General features: G+C 42.5%; 1 protein-coding gene across 1 annotated transcript in view; it reads right to left on the bottom strand.

Moving 5' to 3' along the window:
* Positions 1-18485, bottom strand: part of zgc:63587 (uncharacterized protein LOC393431 homolog) — a 130315-nt gene that overhangs the window by 110475 nt on the left and 1355 nt on the right. The window contains exons 2-3 of the mRNA XM_068005546.1: positions 6547-6688; positions 1870-1921 (exon numbers count right to left, since the gene is read on the bottom strand). Of these exons, the coding sequence (XP_067861647.1) occupies positions 1870-1890 (21 nt within the window). The 5' untranslated portion in view covers positions 1891-1921; positions 6547-6688. The remainder of the gene's footprint in view (positions 1-1869; positions 1922-6546; positions 6689-18485) is intronic.

The raw sequence follows: 18485 nt of genomic DNA, 5'->3' as shown, positions 1-18485 counted from the left end.
TGGATTATCCACTCGGCACTTCTGGCTGAAGATGGTTGCAAACGCTTCAGCCTTGTCTTTTGCACTCACGTGCTGGACTCCGCCATCATTGAGAATGGGGATGTTTGCAGAGCCTCCTCCTCCCGTTAGTTGTTTAATTGTCCACCACCATTCACGACTGGATGTGGCAGGACTGCAGAGCTTTGATCTGATCCGTTGGTTGTGGAATCGCTTAGCTCTGTCTATAGCATGTTGCTTCCGCTGTTTAGCATGCATGTAGTCCTGAGTTGTAGCTTCACCAGGTTGGCACCTCATTTTTCGGTACGCCTGGTGCTGCTCCTGGCATGCTCTTCTACACTCCTCATTGAACCAGGGTTGATCCCCTGGCTTGTTGGTAATGGTAGAGTGAGGAATATGCCGGGCCATGAGGTTACAGATTGTGCTGGAATACAATTCTGCTGCTGCTGATGGCCCACAGCGCCTCATGGATGCCCAGTTTTGAGCTGCTAGATCTGTTCTGAATCTATCCCATTTAGCACGGTGGTAGTGCCACACAACACGTTTAATGGTGTCCTCAGTGCGAAGACGGGATTTCATCTCCACGAGGACTGTGCGGTGGTCACTCCTACCAATACTGTCATGGACAGATGCATTTGCGACAGGTAGATTGGTGAGGACGAGGTCAAGTAAGTTTTTCCCTCGTGTTGGTTCGCTCACCAACTGCCGCAGGCCCAGTCTAGCAGCTATGTCCTTCAGGACTCGGCCAGCTCGGTCAGTAGTGGTGCTACCGTAACTACAGTAACTGTTACATTTGCCGGTTTTGACATATCTTGTAGTTAGTCACATATTGTACTTTAGGTAAGCACAATAAGCCTTGGTTCACCATTGCTGAGGAATCTTGTGTATTGTACACATTCCCCACATTAGATATTTTTAGGGTGGGGATGAGAAAGTGTGTGATACAATAGAAAATTTACAGCAAACAGAATTTACAACTGCATACGGCAGAGAGAGCAGTGTAAATACCGGAAGGGTTGGATTCAGGTTCGAGAAACAAGGTCATACAGCTCTACTGACCAGGTCTCCATTAGCACTAATCGATAACTAGCTGGGAACACTGACAGCTTCTTATTTTACATTGTCCGTGGGGTTTGAAAGAATGGCATGTTGTATGCCTCGGCATGGATCAGTTCCAGACAATCTCACTCAAACACTTCATACACATGGTAAAGTCTTTCCTAGACCCCGGGGGGGGGGGGTGGGGGGTGGCAGGGGGGTACATTAATATCAGGGTATCAAGGGTAGATTCAAGCCCTTTCTTCACACCCATTTTTTTTGTAACTGAGTTGACAGTAAAGTGAATCAAATGGAAAATGGCACTGTAGATCTGCAATTAAGAGTTCAATGTTCATGACATTCAGTGAGAAGAATTGTTATGGAAACAGCAGCACTGAACTGTAGTCCCCTTCCCATCAACACTAGCTCCCATCTCCCCAAACCAATTGTGCAATGCTTAAGCACTTGAGAGATTGTTAACAGCAATAAGATACAGTCCTTTCTACTGTTTATATGGAATGCACACACCTTTTGCTCTTACCAACCTCCTTTGTACCGGCAGCATCACCCGATAGTCTATATAGAATATACTCATTTTTAATGTTCCACCTCTCCCCACAATCATCAGATATCCATACACATCTTAACCTCATTCCCCTCTGCATTCTACAGTAGTCACTTTTGAGCATTTCACACAGCAGCATCTTTCAGGGATGTTTGCATCCAAAGATAATTAAAATTATTTCAATGTGTAATTAAAAAAAGCCATTCCTACTCTACTCCAAGGTCAGGCCGGCAAGTGCAACCACATGGCTACACGATGAAGTTACTCACCTTTGCCTTTTCTATCGACATGCTGATGTTTAACTTCACAGCTCACAGCAACCTGCAGGAAAGACACACACACACAGCATTAACTAGATGGATCAGGAATCTCGACATTAACTAGATGGATCAGGAATCTCGACATTAACTAGATAAATTAGGAATCTCGGCACACCCCCAGCACAGAGCACCCAAGCAAATTAGACTCACAAAGCAATTACCGACTTCATTGGCAGATTTAGGCACCACCATGTTATTTCAGGTTCAGCACAAACTATGGCACAGCTAAATCATCTACAGCTATGGGTCGTTGCAGAAAAATGGTACTGATAGCCATCTAGTTCACCAACTGCATTTGCTCTTCAGATGAATGTGCTCCCAAGATAAAACTTCTAATTGGAATCGCTATTAGAGCTGTGATCAGAACCACGTTGTCAGCATATGCTGGACTGGAGAAAAGGAATGCACCTATCTCAACAATGAGAGGCTCAAGGCACTCCAGGAACCAGAACATCAGGCAACACTTAACCACAGTATAAACGCTGAGAGAACTCAGACCGTAGCTGTGCTAGAAGAGGTAAGAATAGAACTGCGTCTCTTGTTGCAGTTTTGGCAGAAAGGTCAGATGTGGTTTTCTGACTTGACCACATACAATAAATAGTCAATGCAGAACGATGTTACCGCAAATGTTTGAGCGACATGCTGGTAGTTGACGCATTCAATTGGTAAACCTTCATAGAGGACAGGATGGTGTTTCCTTCCATTCTTTGTAGACAGACCCAGTTGAATTACAAGGGAGGATAACATGAACTCAAGAGATTTAATTACATCCTTTAATTCACCTTGATGATTATGGATTATATCCTGTTGTGCATCAGAAAGCCAACGAACGTATTATTTATCACGCAGTAAGTACTGTGTGTGCTCAGCAATTGGCTGGACTGCAGAACACCTGTTCTATTTGAGCTGCAAAAAGGCACAGGAGGTTCTCCAGATTCCTTAGCTTTCAGAAGCACAGACCTGTAAAAAGCCCTTTCCATTGTGGCTCAGCTACACAACCAGAATGTATAAGTGCATTTAATCAACAACTGACATTTATATAACGCCTTTAACATAGAAAATTGTCCTAAGGCACTTCACAGAGGATGCTGTTGTGGCAGAAATTATAACATAACCTCACAACCCAGAATTTCCATGTTCCATAGCATACCGAAAATAAAAGCACTTAAAAGATCTTTTCATTCCTGACACAGCTGCTAAGTCGATTTGAAATCCCACTGGCTCGCTCATAAAATCAGCGTGGAAGATGAATCTCTACAGTATCTGGATCCTGTGTTTCCCACCAGACTAATGAGACTTATCTGAATGAAAATACTGGCAACAGCTCAGTGGCTAAGAAAAGCAGTTTGGAGTGTGGATGAGATTAGAGGGTGCCTGCTAGGACAACAGCCCCTTCTGTGTGACGTTCCATAATCCGTGTGAATTCATTTTTGAGAACAAATACACACACGCACGCGTGCGTGCGCACACACACGCAGTGTGATGCCTTGCTCTAGCAGTGACTGCTAAGTTCAATCTCCAAACTAATCACTCTGTTGGAGTTACAGGGCTCAATGGGTTTTTCATTCCATCAAGAAACCATCCCCAAAAGTGCTTATTCACAGTATAAGTGCATTTAATCAACAACTGACATTTATATAATGTCTTTAACATAGAAAATTGTCCCAAGGCACTTCACAGAGGACGCTGTTGTGGCAGAAGCTATAACATAACCTCACAATTCAGTAGTCCTGGATCAATATTATCCACAAATTTGGACATAATTGCCTCCATTCTCAAATTCAGATCGCCTACATAACGAAAAACTGGAGCCCCAGCACCAGTTACTGGACACCACTTGACATTGTCCATCAATTCAAAAATGTTCCTTTGATCCCAACTCTCTGCCCCTCATCTCTCAACCAGTTTCCCATTCATGCCACAAGGCTATCTCGCAATTCCATGCACCTCAATTTTGGCTAGAGTCTTCTGTGTAGAACCTTATCAAATACCTTCTGAAAATCCTTGTATGCAACATCTGTTGATCCGCCACCCAATGACTCTGCCACACAATTCCATTAGATTAAACAAAACCTATCATTCTAAACAAAACAATGCTGACTCTCTGTAATCAGCACATACCTTTCCAAGTCCTCACTTACTCATGTCTCTGGTGAAATATAGCAATTTTTCCATTACTGAAGTTAAACTCACTGGCCTATCGTTACTTGGTTTGTTCCTTCCTGTTTGAATAAATATCTAATGTCTACCACCGTCCAATTCTCTGATATGATTCTGAATTTAGCACACTTTGGAAGATTATAACTAATGCATCACCAATTTCCTTGCCCGTTACATTTAATGTGCTCTTGTAGAAACCAGCTGGGCTTGGAGATTTGACCAGTTTCAATCACATTTCTGTTCAATTTTCCATAGGGTTGCACACGGGGAGTCAAGATCAACATTTAAACCCTATATTATGTCCTTATTTTTATACTTGCATTATAAACTCCTATGTCTATACTTATAATAGAAACTGCTTATGTAAACACTGTCATATTGTAACACACCAGTGGTGGCACTACAGCATCTTCACTGGTGGGAGGGTGCATTCAGAGCATGACACGTTTACAGCAGTAGTTTCTCTTAAAAATGTGGACTTGTAATTTATAATGGGAAAAGTTGAAAGGACGTGTACGCATTTATAAGGATTTTAATGTGACCATGGTAAACTATCCCTCCTCATTCTTCTCGACCTGTCTGCAGCCTTTGACACAGTTGACCACACCATCCTCCTCCAATGCCTCTCCTCTGTCGTCCAGCTAGGTGGGACTTCATTCACCTGGTTCCATTCCTAACTATCCAGTCATAGCCAGAGAATCACCTGCAATAGCTTCTCTTCCCGCTCCCGCACCGTTACCTCTTGAGTCCCCCAAGGATCTATCCTTGGCCCCCTCCTATTTCTCATCTACAAGCTGCCCCTCGGCAAGATCATCCAAAAACACAATGTCAGATTCCACACGTACGCTGACGACACCCAGCTCTACCTCACCACCACCTCTCTCGACCCCTCCATTATCTCTTATTTGGCACACTGCTTGTCCGACATCCAGTATTGGATGAGAAAAAATTTCTTCCAACTAGATATTGGGTAGAGCGAAGCCATTGTCTTTGGTCCCCACCGCAAACCCTGTTCCCTAGCCACCGACTCCATCCCTCTTTCTGGCCACTGACTGAGGCTGAACCAGACTGTTTGCAACCTTGGTGTCCTATTTGACTCTGAGATGAGCTTCCGACCACATATCCGCTCCATCACCAAGTCCGCCTACTTCCGCCGAACATTGCCCGTCTCCGCCCTGCCTCAGCTCATCTGCTGCTGAAACCCTCATCCATGCTTGTGTTACCTCTAGGCTCAACTATTCCAATGCTCTCCTGGCTGGCCTCCCGTCTTCCACCCTCCATAAACTTGAGCTCATCCAAAATTCTGCTGCCCGTATCCTAACTCGCGCTATGTCCCATTCTCCCATCACCCCTGTGCTCACTGACCTAGGTTGGCTCCCGGTTGTTATAAATTGGATAGCCAAGTGGTGAAGGATAGAATACTAGAGCCTGGTCTTTAGTTCCTTCCAAGCCTCTATTCACAGAGATTCCCCTTACACACACACCACACGCTAGATAAGCTCTCACATAAAAAGGAGACAAGAGAGTCCCCAATTGACACACACTATCTGAATACAATTAACACGAATCGATATAAATCACGATACAATTAAGAGGTCCAGGAATGCCTCGATTTTAAAATTCTCATCCTTGTTTTAAAATCCATCCATGGCCTCGCCCCTCCCTATCTCTGTAACCTCCTACAGCCCTCTAAAATCTCTGCACTCCTCCAATTCTTGCCTTTTGTGCATCGCCAATTTTAATCGCTGCAACATTGGCGGCCATGCCTTCAGCTGTCTAGACCCTCCGCTCTGGAATTCCCTCCCTAAACTTCTCTCTACCTCTCTCTCCTCCTTTAATATACCCCTTAAAACCTACCTCTTTGACCACGCTTTTGGTCACATGTCCTAATATCTTTTTATGTAGCTCGGTGTCAAATTTTGTTGGATAACATTGCTGTGAAACGCCTTAGGAAGTTTTACTATGTTAAATGCACTATATAAATGTAAGTTGTTAATATATTACTAATCAATTTTGCATGTGAAGAGTCATGACTAAGTGCAGTCTTCAGGTGATGCAGGGTTGGAGGGCAGGGGAAAGTTGGATCAGAGTACAGAGATGTAATTCAATCCCCATTTTAAAGACATACATTCTGTCCTTATTTTTATGTTTCCATCACAAATTCCTATGCCCACATTCATAATGGAAGCTGCCTATGTAATCCTGTCACACTGTAACTACATCATCCTGGCAGTGGCAGTGCTGCAGCATCTCCACCTAGAGACGGAGATGGGGAAAGGGGGAAGACGATGTAATTACAGTCTGACAAGTTTTACATAGACAGTTTCAATCATAAATGTGGCCCACAGGAATTTATTATGGGATAGTTAACAGGAAGCGGATGCAAGGTTTTTAATATATTAAATATAGATATCGATTAATCCTTCTAATTTTCTGCCCTTCATTGATTACTAGTCTTTTGTGTACCTCAGGTATTCTCGGTGTCCACTGCGAAGTCCGAAGCAAGGTTCAGCAGTGGTTAACAGACTTCAGGGAACTCTCGGGTCCGATCCCAATCGTTGTTGAGTCAGCCGATTGCAATCAGGGCACTCAGTTGGCCTCAGCAACCCTGGAGTGGAAAGGATGGAAAAAAAACAATGGAGTGGAAAGGATGGGAAAAAAAGTCAGTCAGTCAGGGATACCACTACCGATTACTATCAGGGCAGGCATATTAACTGCCACTATGTAGATCACTGGGTCTTATCATATAAGCAGATATTTGGGTGGGAATTTGTCTTAGGCAATAGCGCAAGTGAATTCAGTGGAACTGAATATCGGACGGGGCGCAGAACAGGCGGTCGATTCATGCGACATTCTTAGCGACACTGCCTACGGTGAATTTCTACCCCATAGACTTGTACAGAATAATATCATGCCTCTTAATTAAACTTCAAGTATGAAAATTTTAACGGTGAAATGGAAAAACAGCCAGAGCCGCATCCAGTCTTTCAACAAAAGGGTTGTGGAGGCAGGAACCCTCACAACATTCAAGAAGCATTTGGATGAGCACTTGAAATGCCATAGCATACAAGGCTAAGGACCAAATGCTGGAATATGGGATTAGAGTAGACAGGGCTGATGGCCGGCGCGGACACGATGGGCCGAAGGGCCTCTATCCGTGCTGTATAACTCTATGACCGATAGACCAACTGCCTAAGTCTACCTGCTCAGTATATCCAGAGCAATTTGATGCTACACTGAGGGTAGCATACACTTTCCAGTGTGTTACAATGTTTGTGCCAGAGCAGTCCTGAAAAACACAACCATTTTCTCAGGATTAATAGTTGCATTCCTTCCTTCATTAAAACAATTTTTTTTTAAAAAGGTGCTGTTTCTCAGGGTGACATTGTCACACAGCACACTGGAGATCCTGGAAGTCAGCCCACTAGGATTCAAGTAGCTAAGAGACGCAGCATCAGTTATACGGTTTAAAAAGGATTTAAGATCTGTGTACCCAGGAAGCAGTCAGTAAATTTTGTAACAGTCTCACATCCTAGCACTTTTAAATATCAGATGGAGGCACTTGCAGCTATACGTTTCACGGACAACAGGCACAGACAGTGTCAGCGTGAGATGAACTGGTGCCGAAGGGAACCACCTTCAAACATTAAAAGCTTTCAGAACCCGCTAAGCCATTCAGCACAGCGCAGAATCTATGCACCACGTCGCTGGTTTGTCACCTCACTGAAAGGTTTAATGAAATTTACCGGCTTCCAATGTCACATTCTCCGTTAGTCCCGAAAGAACTTCAAGCCTCAAAGACAGAATCATTAAGATTACAGTACAGAGGCAGACTGCTCATTCCACCATGCCTGTACCACTGCTAGCTCTTCAATGGAAGTTATCTACTTTAATGCCATTTCCCTGCCCTTTCCTTGTATCCTTCAATATTATGCCTTTTCAAATACTTATCTAATTCCCTTTTAAATGGTGCTATAAACCTTGGCTTAACGCCGCTTGTGGTAAAGCATTCCATGGCCTAATAACCAACTGTGAAAAAATGTTTCTGACGCACACCCCTTTTGTTCCAGTCATAATCTTGAATTTTGCCCAGTTGCTGATTCTCCAACCAGTGGAAACAAGGTTGCATTATTTATCCTCTCAAAACCTTTCATAATTTTGAAAACATCTGTTGCATCCAATTTAACCTTCTCCCAGTTTACTTAGCCTTTCTTCATAACTATATCCTGGCATCATTCTAGTCAATCTACCATTATTGGAAGGATATTAGAACCCTTTAATACGCTGCCCAGAACTGCACGCAGTAAAAGAAAGAAGAATGAATATGCATTTATATAGCACCTTTCACGACCACAGTCAATGAAGTACTTATGAAGTGTCATCACTGTTGTAATGTAGGGAAACGCAGCTTCCAGTTTGTGTACAGCAAAGTCCTACGAACAGCAATGTGATAATGACCAGACAGCTCTTTTAGTGATGTTGGTTGAGGGATAAATGTTAGGCAGGATATCAAACAAGTCTCTCTTACTCTTCTCTGAATTGTGCCACTGGATCTTTTACATCCACCCGAGAAGACAAATGGGGCCTCAATTTAAGATCTTATCCAAAAGACAACACATCCCTCAGTACTGTACTGAAGTGTCAGCCAAGATAATGTGCTCAAGTTTCTGGAGCGCAGCTTGAATCAACGACCTCATGACCTAGAGGCAAAAGTGCTACCAGTGAGCCAAGGTTAACACCCTTTAGGACTCGGTGAATCAGGCTCTATTCTCTAACCAAAAGGGCCAACAGAAGAAGCGATCCCAGTCCACAGCCAATGCTTGAAAAATTCAACTGATTTAATTAAACATGATCTGCTCGTTACAAATCCTTGCTGACAGTCCCTGATTAGACCACACCATTCTAAGGTGTTCACTAATTTCAGCATAGAGTATGGACTCTAGCAGTGGGTAAGACCAACTGGCCTGTAATTTTCAGGCTTAGCCATTTCCCCTTTCTTGAATAGTGGTTTAGTTAGAAATCTAAAGAGAAAAGTCAAGGCAATAGAGCAGTGTAGCGATTTGGGTAAAGATAAGCAGAGTGTGACAGAAAGGAACAGAGAGTTTAACGGTAATAGTGCATCGGCGAATAAGGTCAAAGCAGGGAATAATGGTAAAAAATTAAAATTAAAGGCTCTTTACAAGACAGACGAATTACTGGCAAAAATAGAGATAAATGTGTTTCATCTAATAGCCATTACAGAGACATGGTTGCAAGGTGACCAAGGTTGGGAACTAAATATTCCAGAGTACTTGACATTTCAGAAAGACAAGCAGAATGGAAAAGGAGGGGGGCAGCCCTGATAATAAAGTATGACATAAGGACAGTAGTGAGAAAGGATCTTGGCTCAGATGATCACGAAGTAGAATCTGTATGGGTGGAAATAAGAAATAACAAGGAGCAGGAAACACTGGTGAGAGTAGTTTAAAGGCCCCCTATCAGTAGTTATACTGTTGGACAGAGTATTAAATCAAGAAATAATAGGAGCTTGTAACAAAGGTAATGCAATAATCGTGGGGGACTTTAATCTTCGCGTAGACTGGACAAATCAAGTAGGCAAAGGTAGTCTGGAGGACGAGTTCATGGAATGCATTCAAGACAGTTTACTAGAACAATACGTCGTGAAACCAACCAGGGACAGGCTATTTTAGATCTTGTACTGTGTAATGAGACAGGCTTAATTAGTAATCTCATAGTAAAGGATCCTCTGGGGAAGAGTGATCATAATATGATGAATTTCTCAGAGTTTGAGAGTGACATACTTAAGTCCGAAACTAGAGTCTTAAACTTAAATAAAGCCAATTACATAGGGATGAGGGGCGAGTTGGCTGAGGTAGATTGGGAAATTAGATTAAAAGGTTCGACTGTAGATAAGCAATGGCAAATATTTAAAGAAATATTTCAATATTCTCAACGAATATACATTCCACTGAGAAAGAAAATCTCCACAGGAAAAATGGTCCATTCATGGCTAACTAAAGAAGTTAAGGATAGTATTAGAGTAAAAGAGGCTTATAATGTTGCCAAGAGTAGTAAGCGTGAGGATTGGGAGAGTTTTAGAAACAAGCAAAGGATCACCAAAAAATTGATGAAGGGAGAAAATAGAATGAGAGTAAACCAGCAAGAAATATAAAAACAGATTGTAAGAGCTTCTACAAGTATGTAAAAAGGAACAAAGTAGCAAAAGTAAACATTGGTCCCTTAGAGGCTGAGTCAGGAGAAATTATAATGGGGAATAAGGAAATGGCAGAGATATTGAATAAATATTTTGTATCTGTCTTCACAGTAGAAGACACAAAAACTAAACCAGAAATAGAGGGGAACCAAGGGGCTAATGAGAGTGAGGAACTTAAAGTAATTAGTATCAGTAGAGAAAAAGTACTAGAGAAACTAATGGGACTAAAAGATGACAAATCCCATGGACCTGATGGCCTACACCCTAGTGATCTAAAAGAGGTGGCTGCAGAGATAGCGGATGCATTGGTTGTGATCTTCCAAAGTTCCCTAGATTCGAGAACAGTCCCTGCGGATTAGAAGGTAGCAAATGTAACACCGCTATTCAAGAAAGGAGGGAGGGAGAAAACAGAGAACTACAGGCCAGTTAGCCTGACATTAGTCGTTGGGAAAATGCTGGAATCCACTATTAAGGAAGTGGCAACAGGGCACTTAGAAAATCATAATATGATTAGGCAGAATCAACATGGTTTTATGAAAGGGAAATTATGATTGCAAATCTATTAGATTTTTGAGGATGTAACTAGCAGGGTAGATAAAGGGGAACCAGTAGATGCAGCATATTTAGATTTTCAAAAGGCATTTCATGAGATGCCACATAAAAGGATGTTACGCAAGATAAGGGATTATGGGGTTGGGGGTAATATATATTAAATGTTGGTGTTCAGAGAGCCGTTTAAGACCGAGATGATGAAGAATTTCTTCACTCAGAGGGATATGAATCTTTGGAATTCTCTACCCAGAAGGCTGTGGATGCTGAGTCGTTGAATATGTTCAAGACTGAGATAGATAGATTTTTGGACTCAAGGCGAATCAAGAGATATGGGGATCGGGTGGGTAAGAGGAGTTGAGACAAAGACCAGCTATGATTTTGTTGAATGGTGGAGCAGCTCGAGGGGCCGTATGGCCTACTCCTGCTCCTACTTATTGTGTTCTTATGTTCTTATTTGGATGTCCTCGTACAAGGAATACAGAAAGCTAGCATGCAAGTACAGCAAGCAATTAGGAATGGCATGTTTGCCTTTACTGCAAGGGAGTTGGAGTACAAGAGTAAGGAAGTCTTGCTGCAATTGTACAGGGCTTTGGTGAGACCACACCTGGAGTACTGTGTACAGTTTTGGTCTCCTTATCTAAGGAACAATATACTTGCATTAGAGGTGGTGCAACAAAGATTCATTAGATTGATTCCTGGGACGAGAGGGTTGTCCTATGAGGAGAGATTGAGCAGAATGGGCCTAAACTCTCGAGTTCAGAAGAATGACCAGTGATCTCATTGAAACATATAAGATTCTGAGGGGGCTTGACAGGGTAAATGCTGAGAGGTTGTTTCGCCTGGCTGGCAAGTCTAGAACAAAGGTGCATAGTCTCAGGATAAGGGGTCGGCCATTTAAGACTGAGATGATGAGGAATTTCTTCACTCAGAGGGTAGTGAATCTTTGGAATTCTATACCCCAGAGGGCTGTGGATGCTCAGTCGTTGAGTATATTCAAGACTGAGATAGATTTTTGGACTCTAGAGGAATCAAGGGATATGGGGATTGTGAGGGAAAGTGGAGTTGAGGTCAAAGATCAGCCATGATCTTATTGAATGGTGAAGCAGGCTCAAGGGGCTGTATGGCCTACTGCGACTCCTATTTCTTATGTTAACATTTGTCACCCTCCAGCACAATTCCTATTTCCAAAGATTTTTTTGGAAAGTTATGGTTAATATCTGTGCTATCTATACCCTGTCCTTCTCTTTATCAGTTGAATAATGAATGGAACGAATATGTTTACACACTGCCTACCAGGCTCCCTTGAAAACTAAGCCAACAGAAGGAGTGGAGTTATAAGAATTCAAGAAATGCAATTTTGACATCATCACAAAAATAAAAATTCAGGACTTCAAACATCTTTCACTCCATTGTGCACTATCAGAGGCTCATGCACTCAGCTCCTCAATGGGATACAGATCATGTCCGTACCACTGTAGAGGGGAGCAATGGAAAATCCGTGAGATTAGACTGGATTACTGGCACATCATGGTATGCACAAAGGCTGGCGAGCAGGTAAGTTGAGAAATGGAGTAAGGCATCAAGATAGATGATACCTTCAAAATGAGAAGGAATGTATGGGGATGGGGGCAGAGGAGTTATATTTTCAATAATAAAGTACTCCCCATTTATATAATAATAATAAAACAGACATTTCATTCGGATGTAGCTTTGATGTTGCATTTCATTTTCCCTCCCTCTTCCTCCCATATAGCTATATCATAAGAAGAAATATTACTGCAAGCAAATTAACCTAATGAAATTCGGACAGCAAGTTGCAATGGTGTGCAGACAACTGACAATCAAGAACACCACCAACCTGCCTTAGTCCTTGTGCACTGGGCTGGGATTTCAAACTTTTCAAGATAGCTATCAATTTATCACCCCTTAGTGAAATGAATGTCACATGATCAGTTCCATATATCATAACTAATCTTGGTAAAAAGTTATGATTCTTAAATGGGTTTTAAGAATTTCCCCATTCCAAGTTTCAACGTTTAAGCTTTACAAATCTGGTGCTTGTGAACCAATTGTCATATTGGCAATGCTTCTCAGTGATGTAAATGCAGGACAGCAAAAAGTCCTGTTCCAGCAAATTCCAGCCACACTCAGCACATTGTCAAATCCACAAATTCAGACAGCCCTAATTTACCCAACCTCTACATACAGGGTGCAGTGAACATTGAACATATAGGGCTAACAGAAAAAAAACAGTACATCAAATATTATGCATGATGATCCACTAATCATTTAAGTATCTGCTGCACAGACCTGGATTCACCAAACTTCCAATAGACTAGATCGCCTAATGATCCAACAGGTAAAAGTTAACAGTACAGCACTCTTCTGTTCAAACCAGGAAGCCCCAGGTTTGATGCCAAGTCTCTGTTGAGTTAGTTGATCTCAGCCAGGACAGCAGTTGGATGTTAGGACTGGTCCCAGTGCCCCGGACTAAGGTGGGGAAGATAAGCCAAGGATCCTTCTACCAATCAGTATCTAGTGATCCCATCTGGTAAGTGCAAGCATGGGCGTTAAACTATGACATCCACCGTGGGGGAACAGCATGCTAACGCTCTTTGTCTAGGCTCACCCATGAAGAATGGCCACTGAGGCATGGTATTGGAGACCGATTCACAGAACTGTACCCTAGCAACAGTCAGCACCTTCATAAGAGAGAAGAAATTGGGAGAAAAAACTACTAGAGAACTCCAAAAAGCTGCTATCAAATAAATACTTCCCCAATAAAACATGGTTTAAAGGCTACCATTAACCACTTTATACAGTTCTGTCCAGCTTATTTTCCCCTAAACGTTGCTCAAAGGTGAATGAGGCAGCCTTACTTTTTGGTTCTTTACCCTGATTAAGATGCAGCCAGCTTCCACACCGTACCTTTCACTTGATAGGGAGGGTTCACTGTACAGAAAAATCACAGGCCTAAACCTATCACCGGGGCAGCACAGATCGTTGGTACATCAACACGCTCTTGAGATCAGCCTGTTCTCTAGATCTTCTGAATGTGTTTTTTAAGTTTCTGATTTCAATTTACAGCAAGAAGAAACTCAGAATAAAAAACACTGTGAAGCACATTAAGATCAAAGTCAAGTGCGCAACTCATTGTGTGGCATTTAGATTTTAACATTACCTGTCCAGTGACAAAGCTACAAAATATTGATAAAATATTTCAATCCTTACCCAATTCAGCATCGCTGCAAAAGCAGTTGTTAAAATTTTACTGCATGCATCTAATAGCTGTCCTGTATCACCTGGTCTAGTTTTCCAAAGGGTCATTTGTATGCCAGTTTACCCTACTACTGCCACACCTACCCAGATTTCCAGGATACATGCACCCTTTTCTCTACACTTCCTTATCTTTGGGAATAGGAGCTTACATTCATATAGTACCTTTCACATCACAAAACATCCCAAGGCACTTTACAGGAGGGTAGTGAAGACGAAGCAAGAAGTAAAACAGAAGCTAGAAGAGGTGGCTAAAAGAATGAGTTTTCAGCAGGCTTTCGGAGGATGATGGAGAAGTAACATGGCTAAGAGGTTTGAGGAGAAAATCCCAGCATGCAGGAGTAGATTAGCTGAAGTTTCTACCATTGTTTGGTAGGGATGGAGAAATGCACAATGGACCAGAGTTGGATGAGTGCATGGTTGGACGTAGAACTGAAGATTGGAGAAATAGGATAGAGCGAGGCTATGAAGGTATTTAAAGACAAGTATGAAGATTCTGAAATCTTTATGCTGGGGAATAGTGGAGATCCGCAAGGAAATGTGTAATGGGTGTAGGTCAGGGTAGACTGCAGAATTCCAAATGGGTTTGAGTTCATGTAGGATGGAGCTGGGAAGGATGCCATGGAGAGCAGTGGAGAAATTGTTCCTTGAAGTGACAAAGATGTACATGAGGGTCATTCCAGTAGTGAGGTAGGTGGCTAATGGTCTGGAGGTGGAAGCAAGTAATCTTTTTACCTACAAAACAAGAGACTGCACTTCAAAAGTACTGCACTGATTATGAAGTGCTTTGGGGCATCCAGAGAATGTAAAAGGTGCTGTATAAATGTAACTTGCTTCTTTCTGATGGACTGGATGAGTGGCGTGAAACTCACTTCATATTCAAGCAGGACACCGCGATTGTGCAGAGTCGGTTTCGGTCTGAGCAAGCAGCGAGGAGAGCATTAGAATCAGCACCAAAGGTGTACAAATAGGATTACTTCAGTCTTGCTGACATTGAGCTATACATTGATCAGGAAGTAAAATTAAGATAAGGAAGTAGAATCAGGATGGGTGGAGATAAAAAATAAGGGGCAGAAAACACTGGTGGGAGTAGTTTATAGGCCCTCTAGCAGTAGTTATATTGTTGGACAGAGTATTAATCAAGAAGCAAGAGGAGTTTGTAACAAAGGTAATGCAATAATCGTGGGAGACTTTTATCTTCATACTGACCAGGCAAATCAAATTGGCAAAAATAGTTTGGAGGACGAGTGCATGGAATGCATTCAAGACAGTTTCCTAGAACAATACGTCGTGGAACCAACCAGGGAACAGGCTATTTTAGATCTTGTATTGTGTAATGAGACAGGGTTAATTAGTAATCTCATAGTAAGGGATCCTCTGGGGAATAGTGATCATAATATGATAGAATTCCACATTGAGTTCAAGAGGGGCGAGTTGGCTACAGTAGATTGGGAAATTAGATTAAAAGATATGATGGTAGATAAGCAATGGCAAACATTTGAAGAAATATTTCATAATTCTCAACGAATGTACATTCCATTAAGAAATAATAACTCCACGGGAAAAGTGATCCTTCCATGGCTAACTAAAGAAGTTAAGGATAGTATTAGATTAAAAAAGGCTTAAAATGTTGCCAAGAAGAGTAGTAAGCCTGAGGATTGGGAAAGTTTTAGAAACAAGCAAAGGATGACCAAAAATTGATAAAGAGGGAGAAAATAGAATTTGAGATTAAGCTAGCAAGAAATATAAAAACAAATTTTAAGAACTTCTACAAGTATGTAAAAAGGAAGAGAGTAGCGAAAGTAAACGTGTGTCCCTTAGAGGCTGAGATAGGAGAAATTATAATGGGGAATAAGGAAATGGCAGATACATTAAACAAATATTTTGTATCTGTCTTCACAACAGAAGACACAAAAAACATGCAGGATTGGGGAACCAAGTGTCTAATGAGAGCGAGGAACTTAAAGTAATGAATATTAGTAAAGAAAAAGTACTGGAGAAATGAATGGGACTAAAAGCCGTTAAATCCCCTGGACCTGATGGCCTATATCCTAGAGCTCTAAAAGAGGTGGTTGCAGAGATAGTGGATGCATTGATTGTGACCTCTCAAAATTTCCTAGATTCTAGAACAGTCCCAGTGGATTGGAAGGCAGTAAACGTAACACCGCTATTCAAGAAAGGAGGGAAGAGAGAAAACAGGGAACTACAGGCCACATAGCCTGACATCAGTCACCTGGAAAATGCTGGAATCCATTTTCATGGCTGTCGTAACAGGGCACTTAGAAAATCATAACATGATTAGGCAGAGTCAACATGGTTTTATGAAAGGGAAATCGTGTTTGACAAACTTATTAGAGTTTTTTGCGGATGTAAGTAGCAGGGTAGTTAAAAGGGGAACCAGTGGACGTAGTATATTTGGATTTTCAAAAGGCATTTGATAAGGTGCCACGCAAAAAGTTGTTACACAAGATGAGGGCTCCTGGGATTGGGGGTAATATATCAGCATGGATAGAAGATTGGTTAATGGACAGAAAACAGAGAGTACGAATAAACGGGTCATTTTCAGGTTGGCAGGCTGTAACTAGTGGGGTGATGCAAGGATCAGTACTGATGCCTCAGCTATTTACAATCTATATTAATAACTTAGATGAAGGGACCAAGTGTAATGTAGAATCACAGAAGAATCATAGAAAGGTTACAGCACTGAAGGAGGCCATTCAGCCAATCGAGTCCACGCCGGCTCTATGCAACAACAACGTATCCAAGTCTGCTGACGATACAAAGTTAGGTGGGAAAGTAAGCTGTGAAGAGGACACAAAGAGTCTGCATAGGATCCGAACTGGAAAATGTCATCACTTTGTTTCCAATCCACCCTTCCCTCACCTTCACGTTGTCCATCTCCAACTCTTCCCTTCCCTTCCTCGACTTCTCTATCTCCATTTCTGGAGCTAGGCTGTCAACCAATATCTATTATAAGCCCACCAGCTCCCTCAGTTATCTTGATTACACTTCCTCCCTCCCCGCTTTCTGTAAGGACTCTATTCCGTTCTCCCAGTTTCTCCATCGCATCTGTTCTGACGATACCACATTTCGCACCAGTGCTTCTGATATGTCTTCCTTCTTCCTCAACCAAGGACTTCCCGCCACTGAAGTTGACAGGGTTCTCGACCATGTCCATCCTATTTCCCACACTTCTACCCTCACTCCTTCCCTTCCCTCCCAGAGCTACGATAGGGCTCCCCCTTGTCCTCACCTTCCACCCCACTGGCCTTCACATTCAATATACCATCCTCTGCCATCTCCAGCGTGATCCCCCCACCAAACACATCTTCTCCCCCTTCCCCTTTCAGCATTCCGAAGGGACAGCTCCCTCCGCGACACCCTAGTCCACTCTTCCATCACCCCCAACACCCGCTCTCTTCCCCACGGCACCTTCCCATGCGAGCGTAAGAGATGAAACACCTGCCCCTTTATCTCCTCCCTTTCCACCGTCCAGGGCCCCAAACACTCCTTCCAGGTGAAACACCAGTTTACTTGTACTTCTTTCAAGTTAGTATACTGCATCCACTGCACACAATGAGGTCTCCTCCACATTGAGGAGACCAAACGCAGACTGGGTGATCGTTTTGCTGAACACCTCCGCTCTGTCCGCAAGCGTGACCCTGAAATGGCCGGTCGCTTGCCATTTTAATTCCCCGTCCCACTCTTATTCTGACCTCTCTGTCCTCGGCCTCTTACACTGTTCCAATGATGTTCAACGTAAGCTCGAGGAACAGCACCTCATCTTTCATTTAGGCATTTCACAATCTTCCAGACTCAACACTGATTTCAATAACTTCAGATCAGAACCACTGCTCCCATTTTTTCAGTCAGCTAGTGCTGGTAATGGTTCTGCTGCTGCCATCTACAGCTACACCTGATCAATCTTTTGTTTCTTAACCTGTCTCATTACCACCTTCCTTGCCTTACACCATCATCCCTTTTGTCATTTAATCACTCCTGCCCTCTACCCTTTCAGACTTTCCTTTTTGTTCTTTCTTCTACCCACCACCCCCCTTTTCCCTGGCTCTGTACTTGCTCAAAAACTTCAACTCTTTTAACATCTTCCAGTTCTGACGAAAGGTCTTCGACCTGAAATGTTCACTCTCTTTCTTTCTCCACAGATGCTGCTTGACTTGCTGAGCTTCTCTAGCATTTTCTGTTTTTATTGCAAAGGGTTGGACAGGTTAAGTGAGTGGGCAAGAGGTGGCAGATGGAGTATAATGTGGGGAAATGTGAGGTTATTCACTTTGGTAGAAAGAATAGAAAAATCTTTTAAATAGTGAGAAACTATTAAATGTTGGTGTTCAGAGGGATTTGGGTG

The sequence above is a fragment of the Heptranchias perlo genome, chromosome 25 (assembly GCF_035084215.1).
Source record: "Heptranchias perlo isolate sHepPer1 chromosome 25, sHepPer1.hap1, whole genome shotgun sequence".
Lineage (NCBI taxonomy): Eukaryota > Metazoa > Chordata > Chondrichthyes > Hexanchiformes > Hexanchidae > Heptranchias > Heptranchias perlo.
This window is presented reverse-complemented; position numbering and strand designations above follow the sequence as displayed.